The following is a 17,387-nucleotide window of genomic DNA, read 5'->3' on the forward strand; positions in this document are numbered from 1 at the left end:
CTCTAACCCAAACAACAGCATTTCCACAGTTTCCTCTGAAGCCACAGACTCTTAGTCATGTCTTTTATTTGAGCCAACTCAGCAAAAACAAACCCCCCCACAGACTCAGAGTAAGTGGTAAACCTTCTAAAAGATGAACCCTATGACGTTGTTTTGCCAAGAGAATGAGTTCATTTATCCAGGTTTGTCACTGACCTCATGGTATTCCAAGTACGTGGTTAAGTGACCTTGGACTGACCTGTTATCTGTGACGGCAGCCAATCCGGCGATGTCCAAGACCAGGGATGAGTCCAGGGGGCGGGGCTGAGCAGGTTTGCTCTGTGGGGGGGAGGAGCCTTCATGGCAGAGCATGCCTGTCCCCGTCATTCTCCAGAGTTGGGAGCGCTTTCCTGGCTCCTAAAACACCAATCCAAATGAAACATTAGGGTGGGGGAAATGTTCATGGCTCTAAGGGTGTTTAGAAGTGAAACCGAGGGGGGAAATGAAAGTTTCGATTAAAGAGAGTGGCTCTGATACCTAAAGGGAACTGCAGAGATCAAGTCTGCGAGAGAGCATCATGGAAACGGTGAGACAGAGAGAGTGCACAAGAGATGGAGGGAGAGAGAGAGAGAGAGAAAGAGAGTGAGAGAGCCTGGGCCAAACTGCCAGATGGTGGGACATTCTTTCAGTGAAGTGATGGGGTCTCAGGAGTGGTGATCACAAAGCCTACCTTCTTCTTGAGGATGACTCTCTGTGTCTTTGGCTCCACATCCAGCACCAGCTCAGCACACCTCAACACGCGCTTCTTCCCCACAGGCCTCTTCCCTGCATCCCTACAGTCAAGAACCACAGGGGAGACATTGGTCTGTCTGAAGTGACAAATGACACTATTAAAATGACCTGTATACCACTACATTCACTCACTTAGCGCTGTAAACATGACTGTCATACAAAACTAATAGCCAAACGTCGCCTAAGCTATTTTTTTGAAAAACAAGTTCACATATTTACTTGTACATTCAAGGTCTTGTTCCACACGATGAGATATACATTCATTGAGAAGTAATATGAAACCTAATCTACGGTTCGTTAACCTGACAAGAGTATGAAAATGATACAAGACATTACAGCGATGTCTGAGAGGTGATATAGAACACAGCTGAGTTATGTAGGCAATTGAGTTCTGACACGCAGCCAACAAGCTAGTTTAGAGCAGGATCCTCACTGAGAGAAGGTGTGCGTGGCGGCGATGTAGATGAAGTTCTCGTAGTACAGCTTGTTGTACTCGCGGAAGAAGTTCATGTCGGCCGTGACCTCGGACGAGCCGGCGCCCTTGACGGTGAGCGTGAGGTAGGGGGGCAGCGTGGGCTCGTCACAGGCGTAGTCCAGCTCCGACCCCGCCTTCACCTCTGTGTGCAGACGGATGTCGACCACGCCGTGCTGCCAGAACTGGATGGGCACCTGGAGAGAGCAGGGAGAAACGCTGACGGGTCAGGAAAATGGTGATCGTATACTGGCTCATATGAACTTCTGTAGAATATTATGTACAACAACGGATGCATTCTCGGTATGTATTCAGAGCATACACACTCTCTCCAGCTTGCTGCTTGAACTCGCTATTATATAACGAAAAATATGCTGCATGAAATAAAATGTATGACACAAAAGACTGGTCATCAGACTAATGTATGGTGTAATGTATATATATATATTTGCGGCTCCTCACATCAGAGATGTTGTCTATGCGGAAGGGTGGGGGCAGGTGGTCTGTGTCGCTGAAGGAGATCTGGTAAGTGGCTCCCTTCAAGCTGATCTCTGCGCGCAGGAAGAAACACTTGCCCAGGGTATCCCTAAAACACATCACAGGAGAATATTACCAACAGCCAAAGATGGACAAGAATTTGTGTTTAGAGGGGGCAAAAGATGGTGGTGATAATATATTATGGCTAAGGCAGCATACATTTATATTCTGTGACTACAGCATCTTTACCATACAGCAAAGCTCACAACTGCACAATTAGCATTGGGACATGGGTGAGTAGATCACTGATCACTGATCAATGACAGAGTGCCTACCTCAGGTACCTCATGTTGACGTGGGTGATTAGATCACTGACAGAGTGCCTACCTCATGGGTGAGTAGATCACTGATCAATATCAGAGTGCCTACCTCATGGGTGAGTAGATCACTGATCAATATCATAATGCCTACCTCATGGGTGAGTAGATCACTGATCAATATCAGAGTGCCTACCTCATGGGTGAGTAGATCACTGATCAATATCATAATGCCTACCTCATGGGTGAGTAGATCACTGATCAATATCATAATGCCTACCTCATGGGTGAGTAGATCACTGATCAACATCAGAGTGCCTACCTCATGGGTGAGTAGATCACTGATCACTGACAGAGTGCCTACCTCATGGGTGAGTAGATCACTGATCAATATATCAGAGTACCTACCTCATGTTGACGTGGAAAGACTTGGGCTTGTTGACCTCGAAGCCTCCGGACCAGGTGCAGTCAGCGTTGTCCATGAGGCGCACACACAGCAGCTGGTCGTAGTCGTTCCTGGGCCAGTGGAACACCACGCTGGAGCCGGGCGGCGTCGAGATGTAGCCCTCGGGGTTAGCCGTGCCCTGCAACGCAACACCAGTGAGAGGAAGACCAGGTGGTATTTCAACACAGGGTTTAATATATCTGTTGTGTATCTGTAATACACCAATGATGGGGAAAAGTAAGGGAATGTGTCAGAGAAAAAGAAAAGAGACATGAATGAAGATAACACGAGTGACAGAACACACTCTGATGATGCAAACATATGTGTGTGGGGAACATTAGGGACTGGGAGTAGATTCAATATTCGGAGGGAGTCCATTAAAGCTGATTTCACTGATTAAATATGAGAGTGGCGTTTCTTTATTCAGTCGACTGAATGCTTTGGGTGAACTGTAGTGCAGTTTGAGTGAGTGCTGACCTTTCCCTTGGCAAACTCCCTCTGTGAAAAGGCCAGCTTGTGCGAGGACCGGTTGTCGAGCAGGTAGCGCGGGGCGAACGTTACAATGTGGGTGTCACGATAACGCCCTTTCCCTTTGCGCACGTTAATGCCTGCAAGAACACAGAGCCTGGTAATTAGCCACCAGTTCCACAGGTTTCATTGTAGTAAGTCCAATTAGACTTATAGACATCAGGCCCGCGGCCTACTTGCCTATGTTGTAGATGAGACCAGGTCTGAGGCTGTGCTGGATGACCTTCACCGCTCTCACACCGCTGCCTCCATCCAGAGAGAAACCCTGACACCAGCCGGGGACTCCCTCAGGGTGGATGCCTTTCCCGATGCGCATGGTGCACCTGAGAAAGAAGGGGAAAGATTGACAGTGAGAAAGAGGAGAGGGTCAATGGTCAACATAGAGGAAGAGTGGTTGTGACAGAGAAAGAGAAAGGGAAAACATGGTTATAGTGATGAAGAAATATAGAGGACAAAGAGTGACAGGACAGTGTGAGTGAGCGAGCTGAAGAAACACCAGGGAGGCAGAGAAGAGAGGAACTGCCACTGCTGTCACAACTAGGCAAGCAAGCTGTCCATTCCTTCCACTCGCAGTGGGATGCAAACCAGAGCGTGAGCAATTAGTCAAACAACCGAAGCAAACAGGCAAACTTGCGTCAGTAGCTTGCGAACACACACACACACACACACACATGCGCACACACACACGAGCACACACGCGCACACACACACCGACTCACATGTTAGGCTGCTCCTTGTCAGTGTAGCCGAACAGCAGAGGACTGAGGCTGCGGGCCATCTCATGCTCCTCAAACTGGCCGGACGCATCTGTTTTAGTGTTGTCCTGGCGGAAGATGAGTGGAAGCCCTGGAGCACACACAAGAGACACAACGCCACTAGAATAACCTCAAAACTACAAACAATCTGCTGATACCCGTAGGAGAGATGCTTCAAGCCAGTCGAATTTCGGCTCTAAAGCATCATTAAAGATGATCTGACAGGAAAATTCCGGGATTTTTCATCCTGAGCCCTGTATTTTAGATCTTTTTGGGTCCAATTTATTACTAGGGAAAATGAACAATCAGAATCAGTCCAGTATTGAGTTATAACATTAAAACCAGAGCCACAAACTGGCTGTACAAATGGAATCCTGTGAGAGTAAGCCAGCACATCAAAGTGAACCGCTTGATTTCACCACTGACAAGCGTTAATCGTCCCTAGTAAATATTTGGAGAATCCCTGAAGTTTCCCTTTATAACAGCCAAGGCCACACTAACGCAGGTAGGGCTCACACTGTGTAAGTCACTATTGCAATCAGAAAACTCCCCCACCACACTGTGTTTCTAGATGTTTCTATATAAATTCTATAAAAGAATCACGCAACAGCAAACTGCACAATACTAGGGTATTACTAAAGCAACCGTATCTTAACCTGAAATACCACGACAAACTTCATGATGAAACAAAAATATGGCTACACAAACGTATCAATCGAGACAATGCACCTTTGATCCATCCTAGCATGGCTTAGCATTGCATGACCTACTGCATCAGTTACACATGGCAGATGGTATACTGGGATCATTAGCAGTGGCAGTGCTGGTTACCGGTCTTGTTGATGAGCCAGTACGGGGAGGAGATGAGGATCTTGAGCGCCCCCTGTGCCCTCAGGATGATGCGGATGGTCAGGCACAGGAGCCGATGGTTGGCATCGTACAGACGCATGCGAACCACATAATTTGACGTGCCAGGCGGGATCAGCAGCTCCTTACACATAGGGAAGTTCTCCAAGAGTACGCCTAGGTGGGTACACACACACACACACACACACACACACACACACACACACACACACACACACACACACACACAGGTAAGTTCAAACATCATTTATCATATATACAGTTTTACCACATTGATATCTTACAGGCACCACCATCCAATGGATCATAATGCACCAACAAAGGTTACTAAAGGTTGGGCCAACACACTCACCGAGCTCCATGTTCTGAGACGTGTCGGCAGCGTGCAGCACAGCCTCCTTCCCCGGCTTCATTGTGCCCTTGATGGTGGTGCCCTTTATGTAGTAGTTGAGGTCGCAGGGCAGCAGGTTGGCCAGTACCAGTGTGGGCAGCAGATAGATTGTATGGCCAGGCTGACGGTAGATCTGCTTGGCACCGCCGGCTACAGTCTTAGCAGGCTTCTGGTCAGGATAGTTCTCCTTCTTAATGACCACACAAAACCTGCAGAGGAAAAAACGGAATATATGAACCATCAGATATAGGATGCATGTTTCTGATGTATCTCACACCATTGACTTCTATGCATGTGATTTATGTGAGCACGAAATGGAAATTTCACTAAGATCTTGGCTGACTCATTAAAAACTTCTATCCAAGTTGAAAAGTACAACACCAGAAGTTCATCTTCCAGGAGGATTATTCCCCCTGAGGTTCGTACCCATGGCTTTGGAACTGCTTACACCACACTTCACCCTCATGCCGCAGCACAAGAGATAAAACTCTCAGGAAACACCAGAACACACTGACTCTGCAAATGAGCTCTGTCCTTCTGTAAGTAGTACCTGAAGTTACGCTTGAGGTGGTCGTCGAAGTCGGCTGACTGGCACTCCCTCTTGCTGCTGCTGACCTCTCCGGGCCGCTCCACGCTGGTCCAGTGGATGGGCACCTTGCAGAAGAAGAGACCCAGGCCCTTGGGCCGCGCCTGCAGCCTCCAGGAGGTCAGGTGCAGGGGGATGGCCATGGCCTGACCGGGCAGGATGGGCGGCAGAACCACAGGCTCTGGAGAGATGTGGGTGAGAAAAAGACGGAGAGAGGGAGAGAGAGGGAGAGGAGACAGAAAGGGAGAAAGAAGGAAAAGTGGAAGAGGGAGAGAAGAGAGAGAGGAGTGGGAGGGAAAGAAAAGGAGAGAGAGGTCTTAGTGAAAACAGCGACTACGCAGACTTATTCCAGTTTCCTCCTGTGTGTAAATGACCTTCAAAGTATTTTCCATTCAGTCTTTAGCTTCTTTGTTTGGCCCCCTATATCACACGTCCTCCATACAAAGACAGATTTCTTCTCCTGTGAAAGACACTTCCCTAGCACTCCCTATACATTTCATCCAGGGGGAGTCTCATACACATTTCCCAGAGCTCCCTGCAGATTAACCGCGAGGCCTGTGGCTCAGCTCGGTTACAGGGCCGCAGTCAGCCGAGCCTGAGGGCAGGGGTAAGCCTTCAGAGTCAGAGGCTATCAGAGGAGAGAAGAGGAGAGGAGAGGTCTGGGGCCAAGGACGCTGCCAGTTTAGCCTCAAGAGCACACTAAAATCCCTTCCTCTGAGAGTGAGTTAAGGAAATTGGAGAATCTCAGAGGAAATGAAGTGCCTCCACATTGAGTTTGAGAGTCTTAGCCTAGTCCTTAAGACATAATGGAGCATTAATACATTGTACATAACATATGAGTTTCAATGAGTGTGGTGAGGAGATATAGTATAGCTGTCTGTAAGAGCAGATCTTTGGCTTGGTTTGAGCTCAAATGAGTCCTTTAATGTAAGGGTGGGAGTGTGTGGATGGATAACACTCACTGTCTGGAGCTGAGGGGCTGTCTAGTCGGACCTCCATGGGCACCTCCAGCCGGTTCTTCACCATGAGGGCAGACTGCACGGTGATGACCTTGCGGGCACTGCCCTCCATGGTGATAGAGAATACCACCCGCACAGGGGGCAGAGCTGAGAACTACACAACACAAACATACAGATACACACACATGAAACACACACACACAAAATTACAGACACACACAGACACACACAAACACACACCAACCCACACACACACACACACACACACACACACAAAATTACAGACAGATACACACACATGCATAAACAACCTCACAACAGATGAATATGAACTCATTATTGAAAAGATGAATAAGACTTAATTAATGAATAATTATACGAAGAGAGATTGAAAAGACAGACACACAAAATCACTGTCAGACACACAAACACATCTAGAGCTTCATCTTCTGAAAAGATGAATAAATACAAATTAAATGTAGAGAGATTGAATAAGATAATCATACAGACAACATCTGCAAACCCTCTAAGCCTCCTCACCCACACACACACACACACACACAAACAAATGTAACGACTTACATAAACGTGTGGGTGTATAATGTTTGTTCTGCTGATTGGGCTGCCCACCTAGAGGACACAGATCAAGGCTGAACTTAGCATCTGAGCAGTGAGCACATTGAGGATCATTATTTCATGGGCCATAGAGTTTGAGGCGCTGATGTGATCCATTAGACATGAAGTGAGACGCCATCAGGAAGCTCAACACTCACTGTGTTCGAGGGGTTGTTGCGGTCAGGGTTAGCGTAGCGGAAAAACACCCCGACTTTGTCCACAGAGACGGGCTTCACCTGCTCCCAGCCCCCTACACGGACCAGGAGTTGGTGCAACTTCAGCTCATGGGTATGCCTGCAATACACAGACACAGACACAGACACAGACACAGACACAGACACAGACACAGACACAGACACAGACACAGACACAGACACAGACACAGAAACACACAGACACAGACAAACACAAACACACGCAGCTTAATCGTGTATCTATGTCCACACCGAACAAATGAGCAACACAGGACATAAATACTGACATGTGGATTGAGTAGCTGCACTAGAAGAACATGCTGTCTGCTGAATGCTCAAACAAACATGGCCGTCAGCGGCTGGCTGCTCACCTGTGTCTCAGCTTCTCTCTGGCTTCAAACTCGAAGGGAATCTCCTCCCCGGGAAGCACCTCTCTCCACTGGCTGACGTTGTGCATGTCGTCTGTGCCGGGCCCCTGCACCTCAGAGATGGAGTCCACACTGCCGCTGTGAGACAGCGCCACCCTGTGTTCACACCAGGAAAACACACAGCTACCGTTATTCTAACCATAAATCTACCAAGTGCATGCCATTTAATTTACAATTCATCATTCAACTTAATTAAAGTATGGACACCAGGAATACACCCAATTTCCTCAATAAGGCTTGGCCAATCAATGCTCTTGTGAGTGAGTGTTGTCTGGAGCCTCCTGACCTGGTGGGGGTGGTGGTGAGCGTGGCGAAGCACATGGTGCAGCCGGTGTGGTTCCTCAGGGCGTAAGGGACGAAGGGCTGCCTCCTCTTAGACAGCTTCACATCCGCTGGACACACCCAGAGAGAAGGACAGTCGTTCAACAGCAAAGAGGCTTATCACTGGTTCATGTTTGACATGACACAAACAAGCATCCAACAACTATTGACAAGCTGCAACACGATGACGGCACAACACCATTACATCAGAAAGGAAAATGAAACCAAGAACTGTCCGTTTGCCTTTTACACGGAGCAAAAACAGCAAAAAGTGACAAGCTTTTCTCTTTTTAGCAAGTGCCATTTCTTCAAAGAATACCAGATGTGCCTGGATTCTTTAGCACTTCACAGCACTGACAACAACGTGACTACCAACTGCAATGCTTCATGAGGAGATGTTAGTGGTGCATGTTGATGTGTGAGTGTTTCGAATTATGTCTAGCTTGGCATGATGTCAGTAGGGTTCTCTATGTAATGTATGGGAGAGTAAGTCTGATGGAGTGTTTTCACATTCACACGAGTCACATCAATGCTTCAGAGGGAAGAATGGGGATTCACTGACGACAAAAGCAAATGACTTCTTTTCCTTCCAGATGGGTAATAAAAAAGAAGCATGAACTTTAACAACTGAAGAAAGCTTCTCCCATGGACGGATCAGGAGGTGAGGTCAGTACATGGGTTCATGGTTTGGGAGGTGAAAAACAGAACACAATTACAAAAAGAAGCTAAAAAGAAGAAAAAATGAAAAAGTGAGGGAGAGGAAAGCCAAACCGGAGCTTCCCTTCCAGCCAGCAGCAGACACAGATGACAGCTTCTCAACATTAGCGTTAGCAGCTAGCCTACTCTGGCTAAGAACAGTACCTCGTGCATGAATCTGCTGCTCGAGGCAAGTCAAGCTGGCAGTGCTCCTAGTTCTAAGGTGGGCAAGAGGAACACCTGACAGCAGAGAGAGAATGTTAGACTGGAGAAAGAGAGAAATGCAGCCAGGGCTGAAAAGAGACGAGAGGGGAGGGGAGGCTGAGGGGAGGGAGAGACAGTGACAAGACACATCAGAGGAGAGGGAGAGGCTGTGATTGTTTATACCACTAACTATTAACTTTATAATAACTTCTTAAATATAGCTTCATAACTGTAACTTAATTACATATCTAGCAATACTGACATGAGGGGCAGAGCAACTAACATATTTTCTTATTGGTATCGGTCCACTTTAACCCAATTGAGTTGCCCACCCTACATCCAAATGAAGCCCAGATGACACACTGGTAACAGTTAAACTGATTTGAAGACGTTGTCATTCTTTTGTTAACTTAGGTGTAAATTATATTTACATTTGTAAAATAGATTGTTTTTGAAAGAAGCACGGATAAGTTTGGAATTTTTCAGGTTAAATACATTCTTTCCAGACACCGGGCCTAGCAGAATCCTGTTATTACACTAACAATAAAAATAAATAGAATACTAAACAACAGATACTAAATAGAATTGTTCATTACATTACAATTAACATTCTATTATATAGCAACTACCTACATCTGCAAATTGCCAAACATTTTTATGGTGGGGACAGGATTAAGTAACATCAGTTATCTCAGTGAGTACCTGAAGCAAAAGCATGTTGGTTCCTGGCCTAACTTAACTACACCAGAACTTTCCCGTAACGTTTCTTCATTAGTGAAAGTGTGTGTCTGGGATCTGTAATGACATCTCAACAGGGCTTGAGGTTCCAGGAGCCAGAAGCCTGGTACTCACTCTGGCCGAAGGAGGGGGGATCCACGGAGGAACCCATCCATGACACGGAGGCCGAGCTCTGGGCCGCACACACGTCCTCCTCCTTGCAGTAGTCAGCCAGCCAGTTGGTCTTGGTGGTGCTGTACTGCTCTGTTGGGTCAGGGTTGGGGTTGGGGGGGAACACGGTTAACAGCAGGGTGAGAAAAGCGCCAGAGGCTTCATAAATATGGACTCAAACCTCCAGAGACAACAAGAGCACGGCTGTGTGGGAGTGAGGAGCGGGGGCACACCCAGACACAGTGGCGGCGGCGGCGGCTAGCCTACCTAGCAGGACCGAGGTGATGTTGACGTCCAGCCTCTGCTTGGCTCGCACCCCGAGCTTGAGGCGTGGGGGATGGAGACGGCCGGCTGCCTGCTGGTGCCAGGTGAGGAAGCACGGCCAGGGCTCGATGAAGGGCTCCCAGCCTGTGGAGGGCCAGCGGGTCAACACACACACACACACACACACACACACACACAGGACAGGGCGAAGAAACACACACACAGGACAGGGCAAGAAACACACACACACACACACACACACACACACACACACAGGACAGGGCAAAAAACACACACACACACACACACACACACACACACAGGGCAGGGCAAGAAACACAAACACATACACACAGAGCCACACACACACACACAGAGACACATTAGCACAAATACAGACAGAAAGGCAAGAAAAAACAAAAACACTCAACTCACAACCACATACAGGCAAACACACACACACACACACACACACACACACAAACACGCACATTAGTGCAAATATACACAGAGGCCGTTAAATCAGGAGAAAGGCATGAAATGTTGTGGAAAAAATGTAACAGTGTAATGGCAGGTCTGTGCCAAGCCTCCGTCTCCTCATGAATCATCTGGCGGTTTGGTAGTGTGGTGAGGGCCGGCGCTCTCCAGCTCACCTGACAGCTCCCTGTTGTAGTAATCTCCAGACAGAGTGAAGCTGGCGTTGCCCTCCTGTGTGGAGCCGATCCTCTGCAGCATGTACAGGCCTGGGGGCAGGAGACAGCACAGTAACAAGAGTTACGCCTTAATCTGCACACGCAAGGGAGTGTGCTGCGCTCTGCTCTTATCTGATTTGGGATCAGGATGAAAGCTCAGGTTAAGTGGGATGACTATGGTGTCTTCATCCATGCACCAATCAAATGTTAGCCTGTTGCTCCTGTGTTTATTAAGTCAGGAAGATTCATTTCTTTCATTGATCTGTAACTCAGCACAACAATAAGAATAAAGAGGAACTCCAGACATTTACAACAAACTAAACTGCATCACCCTCTATTACATATTAAATTGCAGTTAAATGTGTCCCACTGGCTCATCTTTTTGTTACTTTGTTGGGTATCCAGAGCAAGTTTAACATAAGTGACCACTCTCATGTAGGATAATGTACACTACAGTGCAACAGCGAGATGATGGAGGGGTTTCAGGGTCTCCGTCTTACGTGAGAAGGTGAACTCGGCCAGAGGGACGTCACAGTCCAGGCAATCGTCGATGAAGCAGATGCACACACTCTCAGCCTTCACCTCTATGCCCGAGAGCGGCGGAGCCGAATGGCTGCTGGGGTCGGAGTCGGCCCGCGCCCGGCCCAGTGTGCTCTCTGCGTTCTCCAGCAGCCACGTGGCAGCCTGGTCCAGCTGGCCTGGGAGACAGACACGTACACAGTCACGGTTACAGGCCATTGCGGCAACACACACACACAAGCTGACATGGACAAGCAATGAATGCACACAAATATCCACACACACACACACACACACACACACACACACACACATTCTATGTTTGCATAAATGATATGTATGTACACATAATGTTAAATAAACAAGTGATTCCACAAACAGCTCCACATTTAACACACCTGCACAGACACACCAGTTACAGTTACAGTTATACAGTTATAAATGGAGCGAGTGCAGAAGCGGAATGGCTCTACTGGGAAGTAGATGTCAACTCTGCTGCTGTCTGTTACCTTTGCACTGGACCAGAGCCCGTTTGCAGTCCTCCTTCCTGAAGCCCAGGTCCTGTAAGCGCATCAGCTGACCCTCTGAAACCACAGCACACATAAACACACATAAACACACAAGTCAAATATGTCCTTGATAAGACCCTTTTCAAGCACTTTACATTTCATTTAATTTACATTTCTTCATTTAGCAGACGCTTTTATCCAAAGCGACTTACAATGTCGCATACACGTTTTTTTTTTTTTTTACACTAATGGCAGACTGCACATCTGGAGCAATTAGGGTTCAGTGACTTGCTCAAGGACACTTCAACAGGGAATCGAACAAGCAACCTTCTGATTACTAAATGACTTCTCTACCTCCAGTACCACTGTCGCCCCTTTCCTCTTTCCTATGCATAAAGAATCAGAGTAGTAGTTAGGCATTCTCCAGACAGCATCATAATGTGTTATGAGAATGAGGATGAATCACAAATCGGAGAACCACATAGTAGATGCATCTGAAGAGTTGATCCTTTGGCTCTTACCCAGCAGCACCTCTGTTTTAAGCCTGAAGAGGTCCTTTGGTTTGGTAGGGGTGTCAGTGCTGACTGTGGATGTGCCAGGCTGGGAGGCAGCGGCGGCCGGGTCGCCAGGGCCGGAGGAGCCAGTGGAGGGAAGGGACTTGGCTATGGCCAGGAAGAGCAGCACATCGTTATAGGACAGGCGGATGTCCAGGGCAGGGAACTGGATCTGAGAGGGCCAAGCACAGGCTAGTTTAACACGGGAAAACACATGTGTCTTTGAAGCTTCTGACATATGACATAAACATGACATAAGCAATGCCTGTCTTCTTCTGTGTGTGTGTGTGTGCGTGTGTGTGTGTGTGTATGGGATGAGTGTCTGAGCGCCAGTCCCCTCACCTCCAGGAGAGGGGGGAAGTCCTCGATGTTGAAGGCGTCCAGCAGGCCGGAGCTGCTCTGGTAGGTGGGGCTCCCACACAGCTCCATCTGGATGTTGACCGGGTCGATGATGGACAGGGCCGTCTCCTGCTCACTGCCCAGTCGGCACGAGAACACCTGAGGGGGGAGGACACAGACGTAAATACACCCTTTATATTTTACAGCACCCTGTCAACATACACACTCACAGTGGCAGATTTATAAACCAAAAGATGGTTTTGTGATACAGCAATGATCAATGCGGTCACTCATTCTAAAGCAAAAGGGCTATTTGAAAGTATTGATTTGCGCGTCTGAGGGGACAGTCACCTCGATGCCAGCTAGGCTGCCAGAAAAGGGTCGATCCAAGAAGCGAGGCTTGTAAGTTAGTACGGTGGTGCCTTTCAGAATGATCGCGTTAGTGTCCAGACAGGAGGAATCCTCCACTACCACAAACTCAGTTCCTAGGAAAAAACAAAGAAAAAAAAAACAACACAGAAATTTGACCATCTGAGCATGTCAGTTTATTGGTAATTTCACATATCACTCAAGTGATCTTCTAACATCTGAAACAAATATAATATGCCGTTCCCAATTCACTATTACGTTGATTTGTAACATAGCCAAGAGGTCCTCTGTAACTGTACCTGTGACATTGAGCTTGACCTCCAGGTACCGGTCCTGAGTGACTGGCACAGTGGACCGCTTGGTCACCACACCGCTCTTGACGGTTTTGGGCATGACGGCGCCACCGGTGCTGGAGTCGCTGCCGCCACTGGGCCAGCGTTGCCGTGGCGGTGCCGAGCCCTTCTCCACTGGCATGCGCAGGAAGTCTCGGACCAGCTGCAGCCAATCAAAGATGAGTAATACACGCAGGTTGTTCAGCACCACGGTGAAGCAGGAGGAGTCCCGCGTTGACCTGGAAGCAAAACAGCAGTGTCAACACATCTTATATCCTTATAGTAACAAATTACATTTCACTGTGCACATACACAATAAATGAATCTAATCTAATCCAATTTATTAACACATAGTTACATACATTATAATGTGATTACATAATGCAGTATCATGACCACTTTTTTATATTAGCTTTGCAATTTAGTCTTACAAATATATCATTATATATACACACATTATAATATAATAATAATAATAATTAATATATATACATATATTAGAATACAGGCATTTAGATTAACATGTTTAGTTGTTCCCTGGTTCAGGTACCTGTAGTGGAGCTCCAGTTGAAGGGAGGCCCGGTTGCTGCCGGTCCTGGAGGGCTGCAGGATGCAGTCGAACACGTTGTGCTTGCCGTCACTGGTGCCGGAGCTCCCCGTGGAGCCGCTGTAGCGTGTGTCATAGGCCAGCAGAGAGTGGGACACCAGGTTCACCGACTTGGAGCTGTTGGAGAAACTCTCAAAGAGCAGCTTGGATTTCATGAAGTCAAACCTGGAGAGGAATCAGCATAGATTGAAGGAAGAGGGTAAAGACAAAAAAAAAAAAACAAGAGTGAGGAAAAGAATGAATATTGGATTAATGAACAAATGAATGTGACAAACACAGGAATGGATACACTGATCCCAGCAACAATAGACAGAACCTGAGAGAGTGAAATGCTATAAAAACACATCTAACGGCTTCGTTTTCAGAAGAGCATGAAAGTGAAGAGGTCACACACCTGGCCAGAGACTGCTTGTGCCCAGTGGCTTTGGGGCTGTCCAGCAGCTCCAGACTCACGTTCATCATGTCCACCAGGAAGGAGAGGCTGGTGTACACATCACCACTTAGCACCGTCTGCTCAACACACACACCACAGAGGAGAACAGACACTTAAGAACAGGCCCCAAGTCATGAGAGAGAGCGAGAGAGAGAGAGTGTGAGTCACATAGAAAGAGAGAGACAGAGAGAGTAACACAGAAAGAAAGAGAGAGAAAGAGAGAGAGAGAAAGAGAGTGAGTAACACAGAAAGAGAGAGACAGAGAGAGTAACACAGAGATAAAGAGAGATAAAGAGAGAGAGAGAGAGATTGTGTGTGTGTCTTACGTAGTTGCTGGGGTCCTGCAGGTTGTATGGCCTCAGGAACTCCTCCACAGGCTCGCCCAGGTTGTTGTCCAGCAGGCCTCGGATCAGCTGGTACCGCTCCAGGTCCAGAGAACAGTGTACAGATGACAGGCTGCCGTGGATGGACATGTCAGGCACCGCATGGCTCAACTCCCTAGAGAGAGAGAGAGAGAGAGAGAGAGAGAGAGAGAGAGAGAGAGAGAAAAAGGTTGATGAACGGGGAGACCAGGTCATGTCAGTTGTGGCAGTTGTACACTTAAGGCATTTTTGTGTAGTGTCAAAGTTGAAAATATGAGACAAAAAGACATTAAGAGAGTGTTTGTGTATGTATGCATGCATGCGCGTGTGTGTGTGCATGCATGTGTGTATGCATGCATGCGTGAGGTTCTCACCTGTCCAGGTTGCGCTCCACCTTGAGGCGGAGATGGCAGCGCTCCTGCAGCAGACTGCTCCCGCTGCGGCGCACCGAGTAGGAGGTGAAGAACAGGTCGGTGTCTGGACGCTTCCCGCCGCTGTCCCACGGCTCGCACGGGAGACGCTCCGCTGAGAAGATGTCCATCTCCTGCAGGTCCAGAGAGATGCAGTCCAGAAGACACACATGGTCCTCTACAGGACACACCGACACACCGACACCGACACCGACACCGACACCGACACCGACACCGACACACACACACACACACAGAGGACACTTACTGGCAGGTCACACAGACTCGTCACATATGCTCTCACGGGCATAGGGTAACTTTAGCTGTATGAACGCACTGCTACCAATACCTATGTGTTCTGAATGTGTGGTTCGGGACGGAGAATGCTTTAGCAAATTATTTCATATTTGGCATTCGGTGCTTATGTCTTTCTTTTTTTATCTTATTTGTAAAAGTGCATTTGATGCATGTGGGAAACAATAACATCACAGTTATGATGACTTAAGAGGTATCTGCTCTTGGCTGCCATCTCACACCATGTTATGCTCATCTAAATGGCAATTATTCTGCCAAAAGATCTCAAGAATCAGTAATATTAAAATCTAATTGTAACTGATAACAGCTCCACACCAATCCTCTGAGACTCATCTACTAAGAGTAGCCGGTCCGGTCCAATCCTCTGCCAGCCCGACTTGCCCAGTTAGCATTAACAAGCCCAGAGGTGGAGGAGGGGAGGGCTGTTGAGACTCACCTGGGCTGAGGGGGACACCTGCCTCTGGGATCCTGCCTTTGGCAGCCTGTGGGCGGCCCAGAGTGAACCCTGAGCTTGAGCTTGAGCTGGAGCTGCTGGAGGATTTGCCCTTCTCCGCAGACTCCTCCTCACTGGGCTTACTGCTGCCCCCTGGTGGTGGAGTGCTCTTCATGCGATCCTTCAAACAAGAGCAGCACTTCTCAATACAGCAGCTCAATCAAGAACAACTACACATGATTACCAAATATCAAAGTCCCACAATGAGGTTCAAATGGCATCACATTAGAATACTCCACACTAAACACTAAATAACAGGTTGTTGGAGTTTTTTGTTCATTTATTAAAAATAAAATACTGAAATATCTCATTATAAGTATTAAGACCTTTCAGTTAGCACTTGGTTAAACAACTTTGCCAGCAATGACAACCTTTTGTTCCTGGGAATGACCCGACAAGCTTTCTTTTGGAAGTTTCTCCCATTTTTCTAGGCAGAATCAATCAAGCTCAACCAGTTTGGATGGGGAGCGTCAGTACACAGCCATATTTATGATTTCAGCTTCATAGATACAGGTGGACTGCAATTAAGTTCTAAAAGCATCTCAAGGGTCAATGGCATAACTAAGGGTCTGAATACTAACGTAAGTGAGATATTTCATTTTTTTTATTTTAAATTTTAGAGATTATATTTATCAATCAATCTAAAGATAAGTCTGAAATGGAACAAAATATGGAAAACTGTTGAGAAGGTCTGAAAACGTTCTGAATGCACTGTCTATAGATATTGCATGCAATATATGAAATATGAAATATGAGTCACTTATTTCTTTAACAAAATTGCCAGATCACTGGCAATACTATGCAGTGGAAATGTCAGCAAATGAAAGCAATTTTTCTCAATAATATGTAAGCTTCTCTTTCTTTTCTAAACAGTAAGGCTGATATTATGTAAAGGAAGAATCAATGCTGGGTTCCCATCCAACTCACTGGCATATTTTAAGCGCTGTCATGAAAATTTGGCTAAAGAAAATGTGAGTCTGTGCGTGTTCTGCTGTTTTATACAAATAAAAAAATGCACACCCTGCTAATCAAGGAAGGAATTGGGAACAGTTGTGGGATCAAAATGTAAGGTTGTCAGGGCAATGTTTCTGGACACCTAATAAAATTGCAACAAATGCAAATATATCCATCAGGTTTCCATCAACCTTAGTTTCACTTAATTTCGCAGGAAAGTGGACAGCACATTTGACTGTTGTGTTACTGAAGAGCTTTGAATCTGCTAAACGAAAAGATGGTCAGATGGTAGTGCCAAAAGCCTGTTGTCAAGGACTAAAC

At 47.0% G+C, this 17,387-nt stretch overlaps 1 protein-coding gene across 2 annotated transcripts in view; it reads right to left on the bottom strand.

The window, feature by feature from the left end:
• The window catches only part of vps13d (vacuolar protein sorting 13 homolog D), a 61,296-nt gene that overhangs the window by 25,522 nt on the left and 18,387 nt on the right, over positions 1–17,387 (bottom strand). For both annotated transcript variants that reach the window (XM_080854216.1, XM_080854215.1), the window contains 30 exons: positions 16,056–16,233; positions 15,269–15,482; positions 14,859–15,030; positions 14,494–14,609; positions 14,043–14,264; positions 13,460–13,731; positions 13,143–13,276; positions 12,795–12,950; positions 12,420–12,624; positions 11,899–11,973; positions 11,371–11,568; positions 10,832–10,921; positions 10,182–10,322; positions 9,879–10,007; positions 8,092–8,197; positions 7,749–7,901; positions 7,342–7,477; positions 7,151–7,198; positions 6,572–6,722; positions 5,574–5,790; positions 4,985–5,232; positions 4,597–4,788; positions 3,730–3,856; positions 3,191–3,333; positions 2,960–3,090; positions 2,446–2,621; positions 1,706–1,829; positions 1,205–1,440; positions 710–812; positions 239–396 (listed from right to left, as the gene is read on the bottom strand). In XM_080854216.1, coding sequence (XP_080710342.1) covers positions 239–396; positions 710–812; positions 1,205–1,440; positions 1,706–1,829; positions 2,446–2,621; positions 2,960–3,090; positions 3,191–3,333; positions 3,730–3,856; positions 4,597–4,788; positions 4,985–5,232; positions 5,574–5,790; positions 6,572–6,722; positions 7,151–7,198; positions 7,342–7,477; positions 7,749–7,901; positions 8,092–8,197; positions 9,879–10,007; positions 10,182–10,322; positions 10,832–10,921; positions 11,371–11,568; positions 11,899–11,973; positions 12,420–12,624; positions 12,795–12,950; positions 13,143–13,276; positions 13,460–13,731; positions 14,043–14,264; positions 14,494–14,609; positions 14,859–15,030; positions 15,269–15,482; positions 16,056–16,233 — 4,751 coding nt within the window. The remainder of the gene's footprint in view (positions 1–238; positions 397–709; positions 813–1,204; positions 1,441–1,705; positions 1,830–2,445; positions 2,622–2,959; positions 3,091–3,190; positions 3,334–3,729; positions 3,857–4,596; positions 4,789–4,984; positions 5,233–5,573; positions 5,791–6,571; positions 6,723–7,150; positions 7,199–7,341; positions 7,478–7,748; positions 7,902–8,091; positions 8,198–9,878; positions 10,008–10,181; positions 10,323–10,831; positions 10,922–11,370; positions 11,569–11,898; positions 11,974–12,419; positions 12,625–12,794; positions 12,951–13,142; positions 13,277–13,459; positions 13,732–14,042; positions 14,265–14,493; positions 14,610–14,858; positions 15,031–15,268; positions 15,483–16,055; positions 16,234–17,387) is intronic.

The sequence above is a fragment of the Sprattus sprattus genome (assembly GCF_963457725.1).
Source record: "Sprattus sprattus genome assembly, chromosome: 16".
Taxonomy (NCBI): domain Eukaryota; kingdom Metazoa; phylum Chordata; class Actinopteri; order Clupeiformes; family Clupeidae; genus Sprattus; species Sprattus sprattus.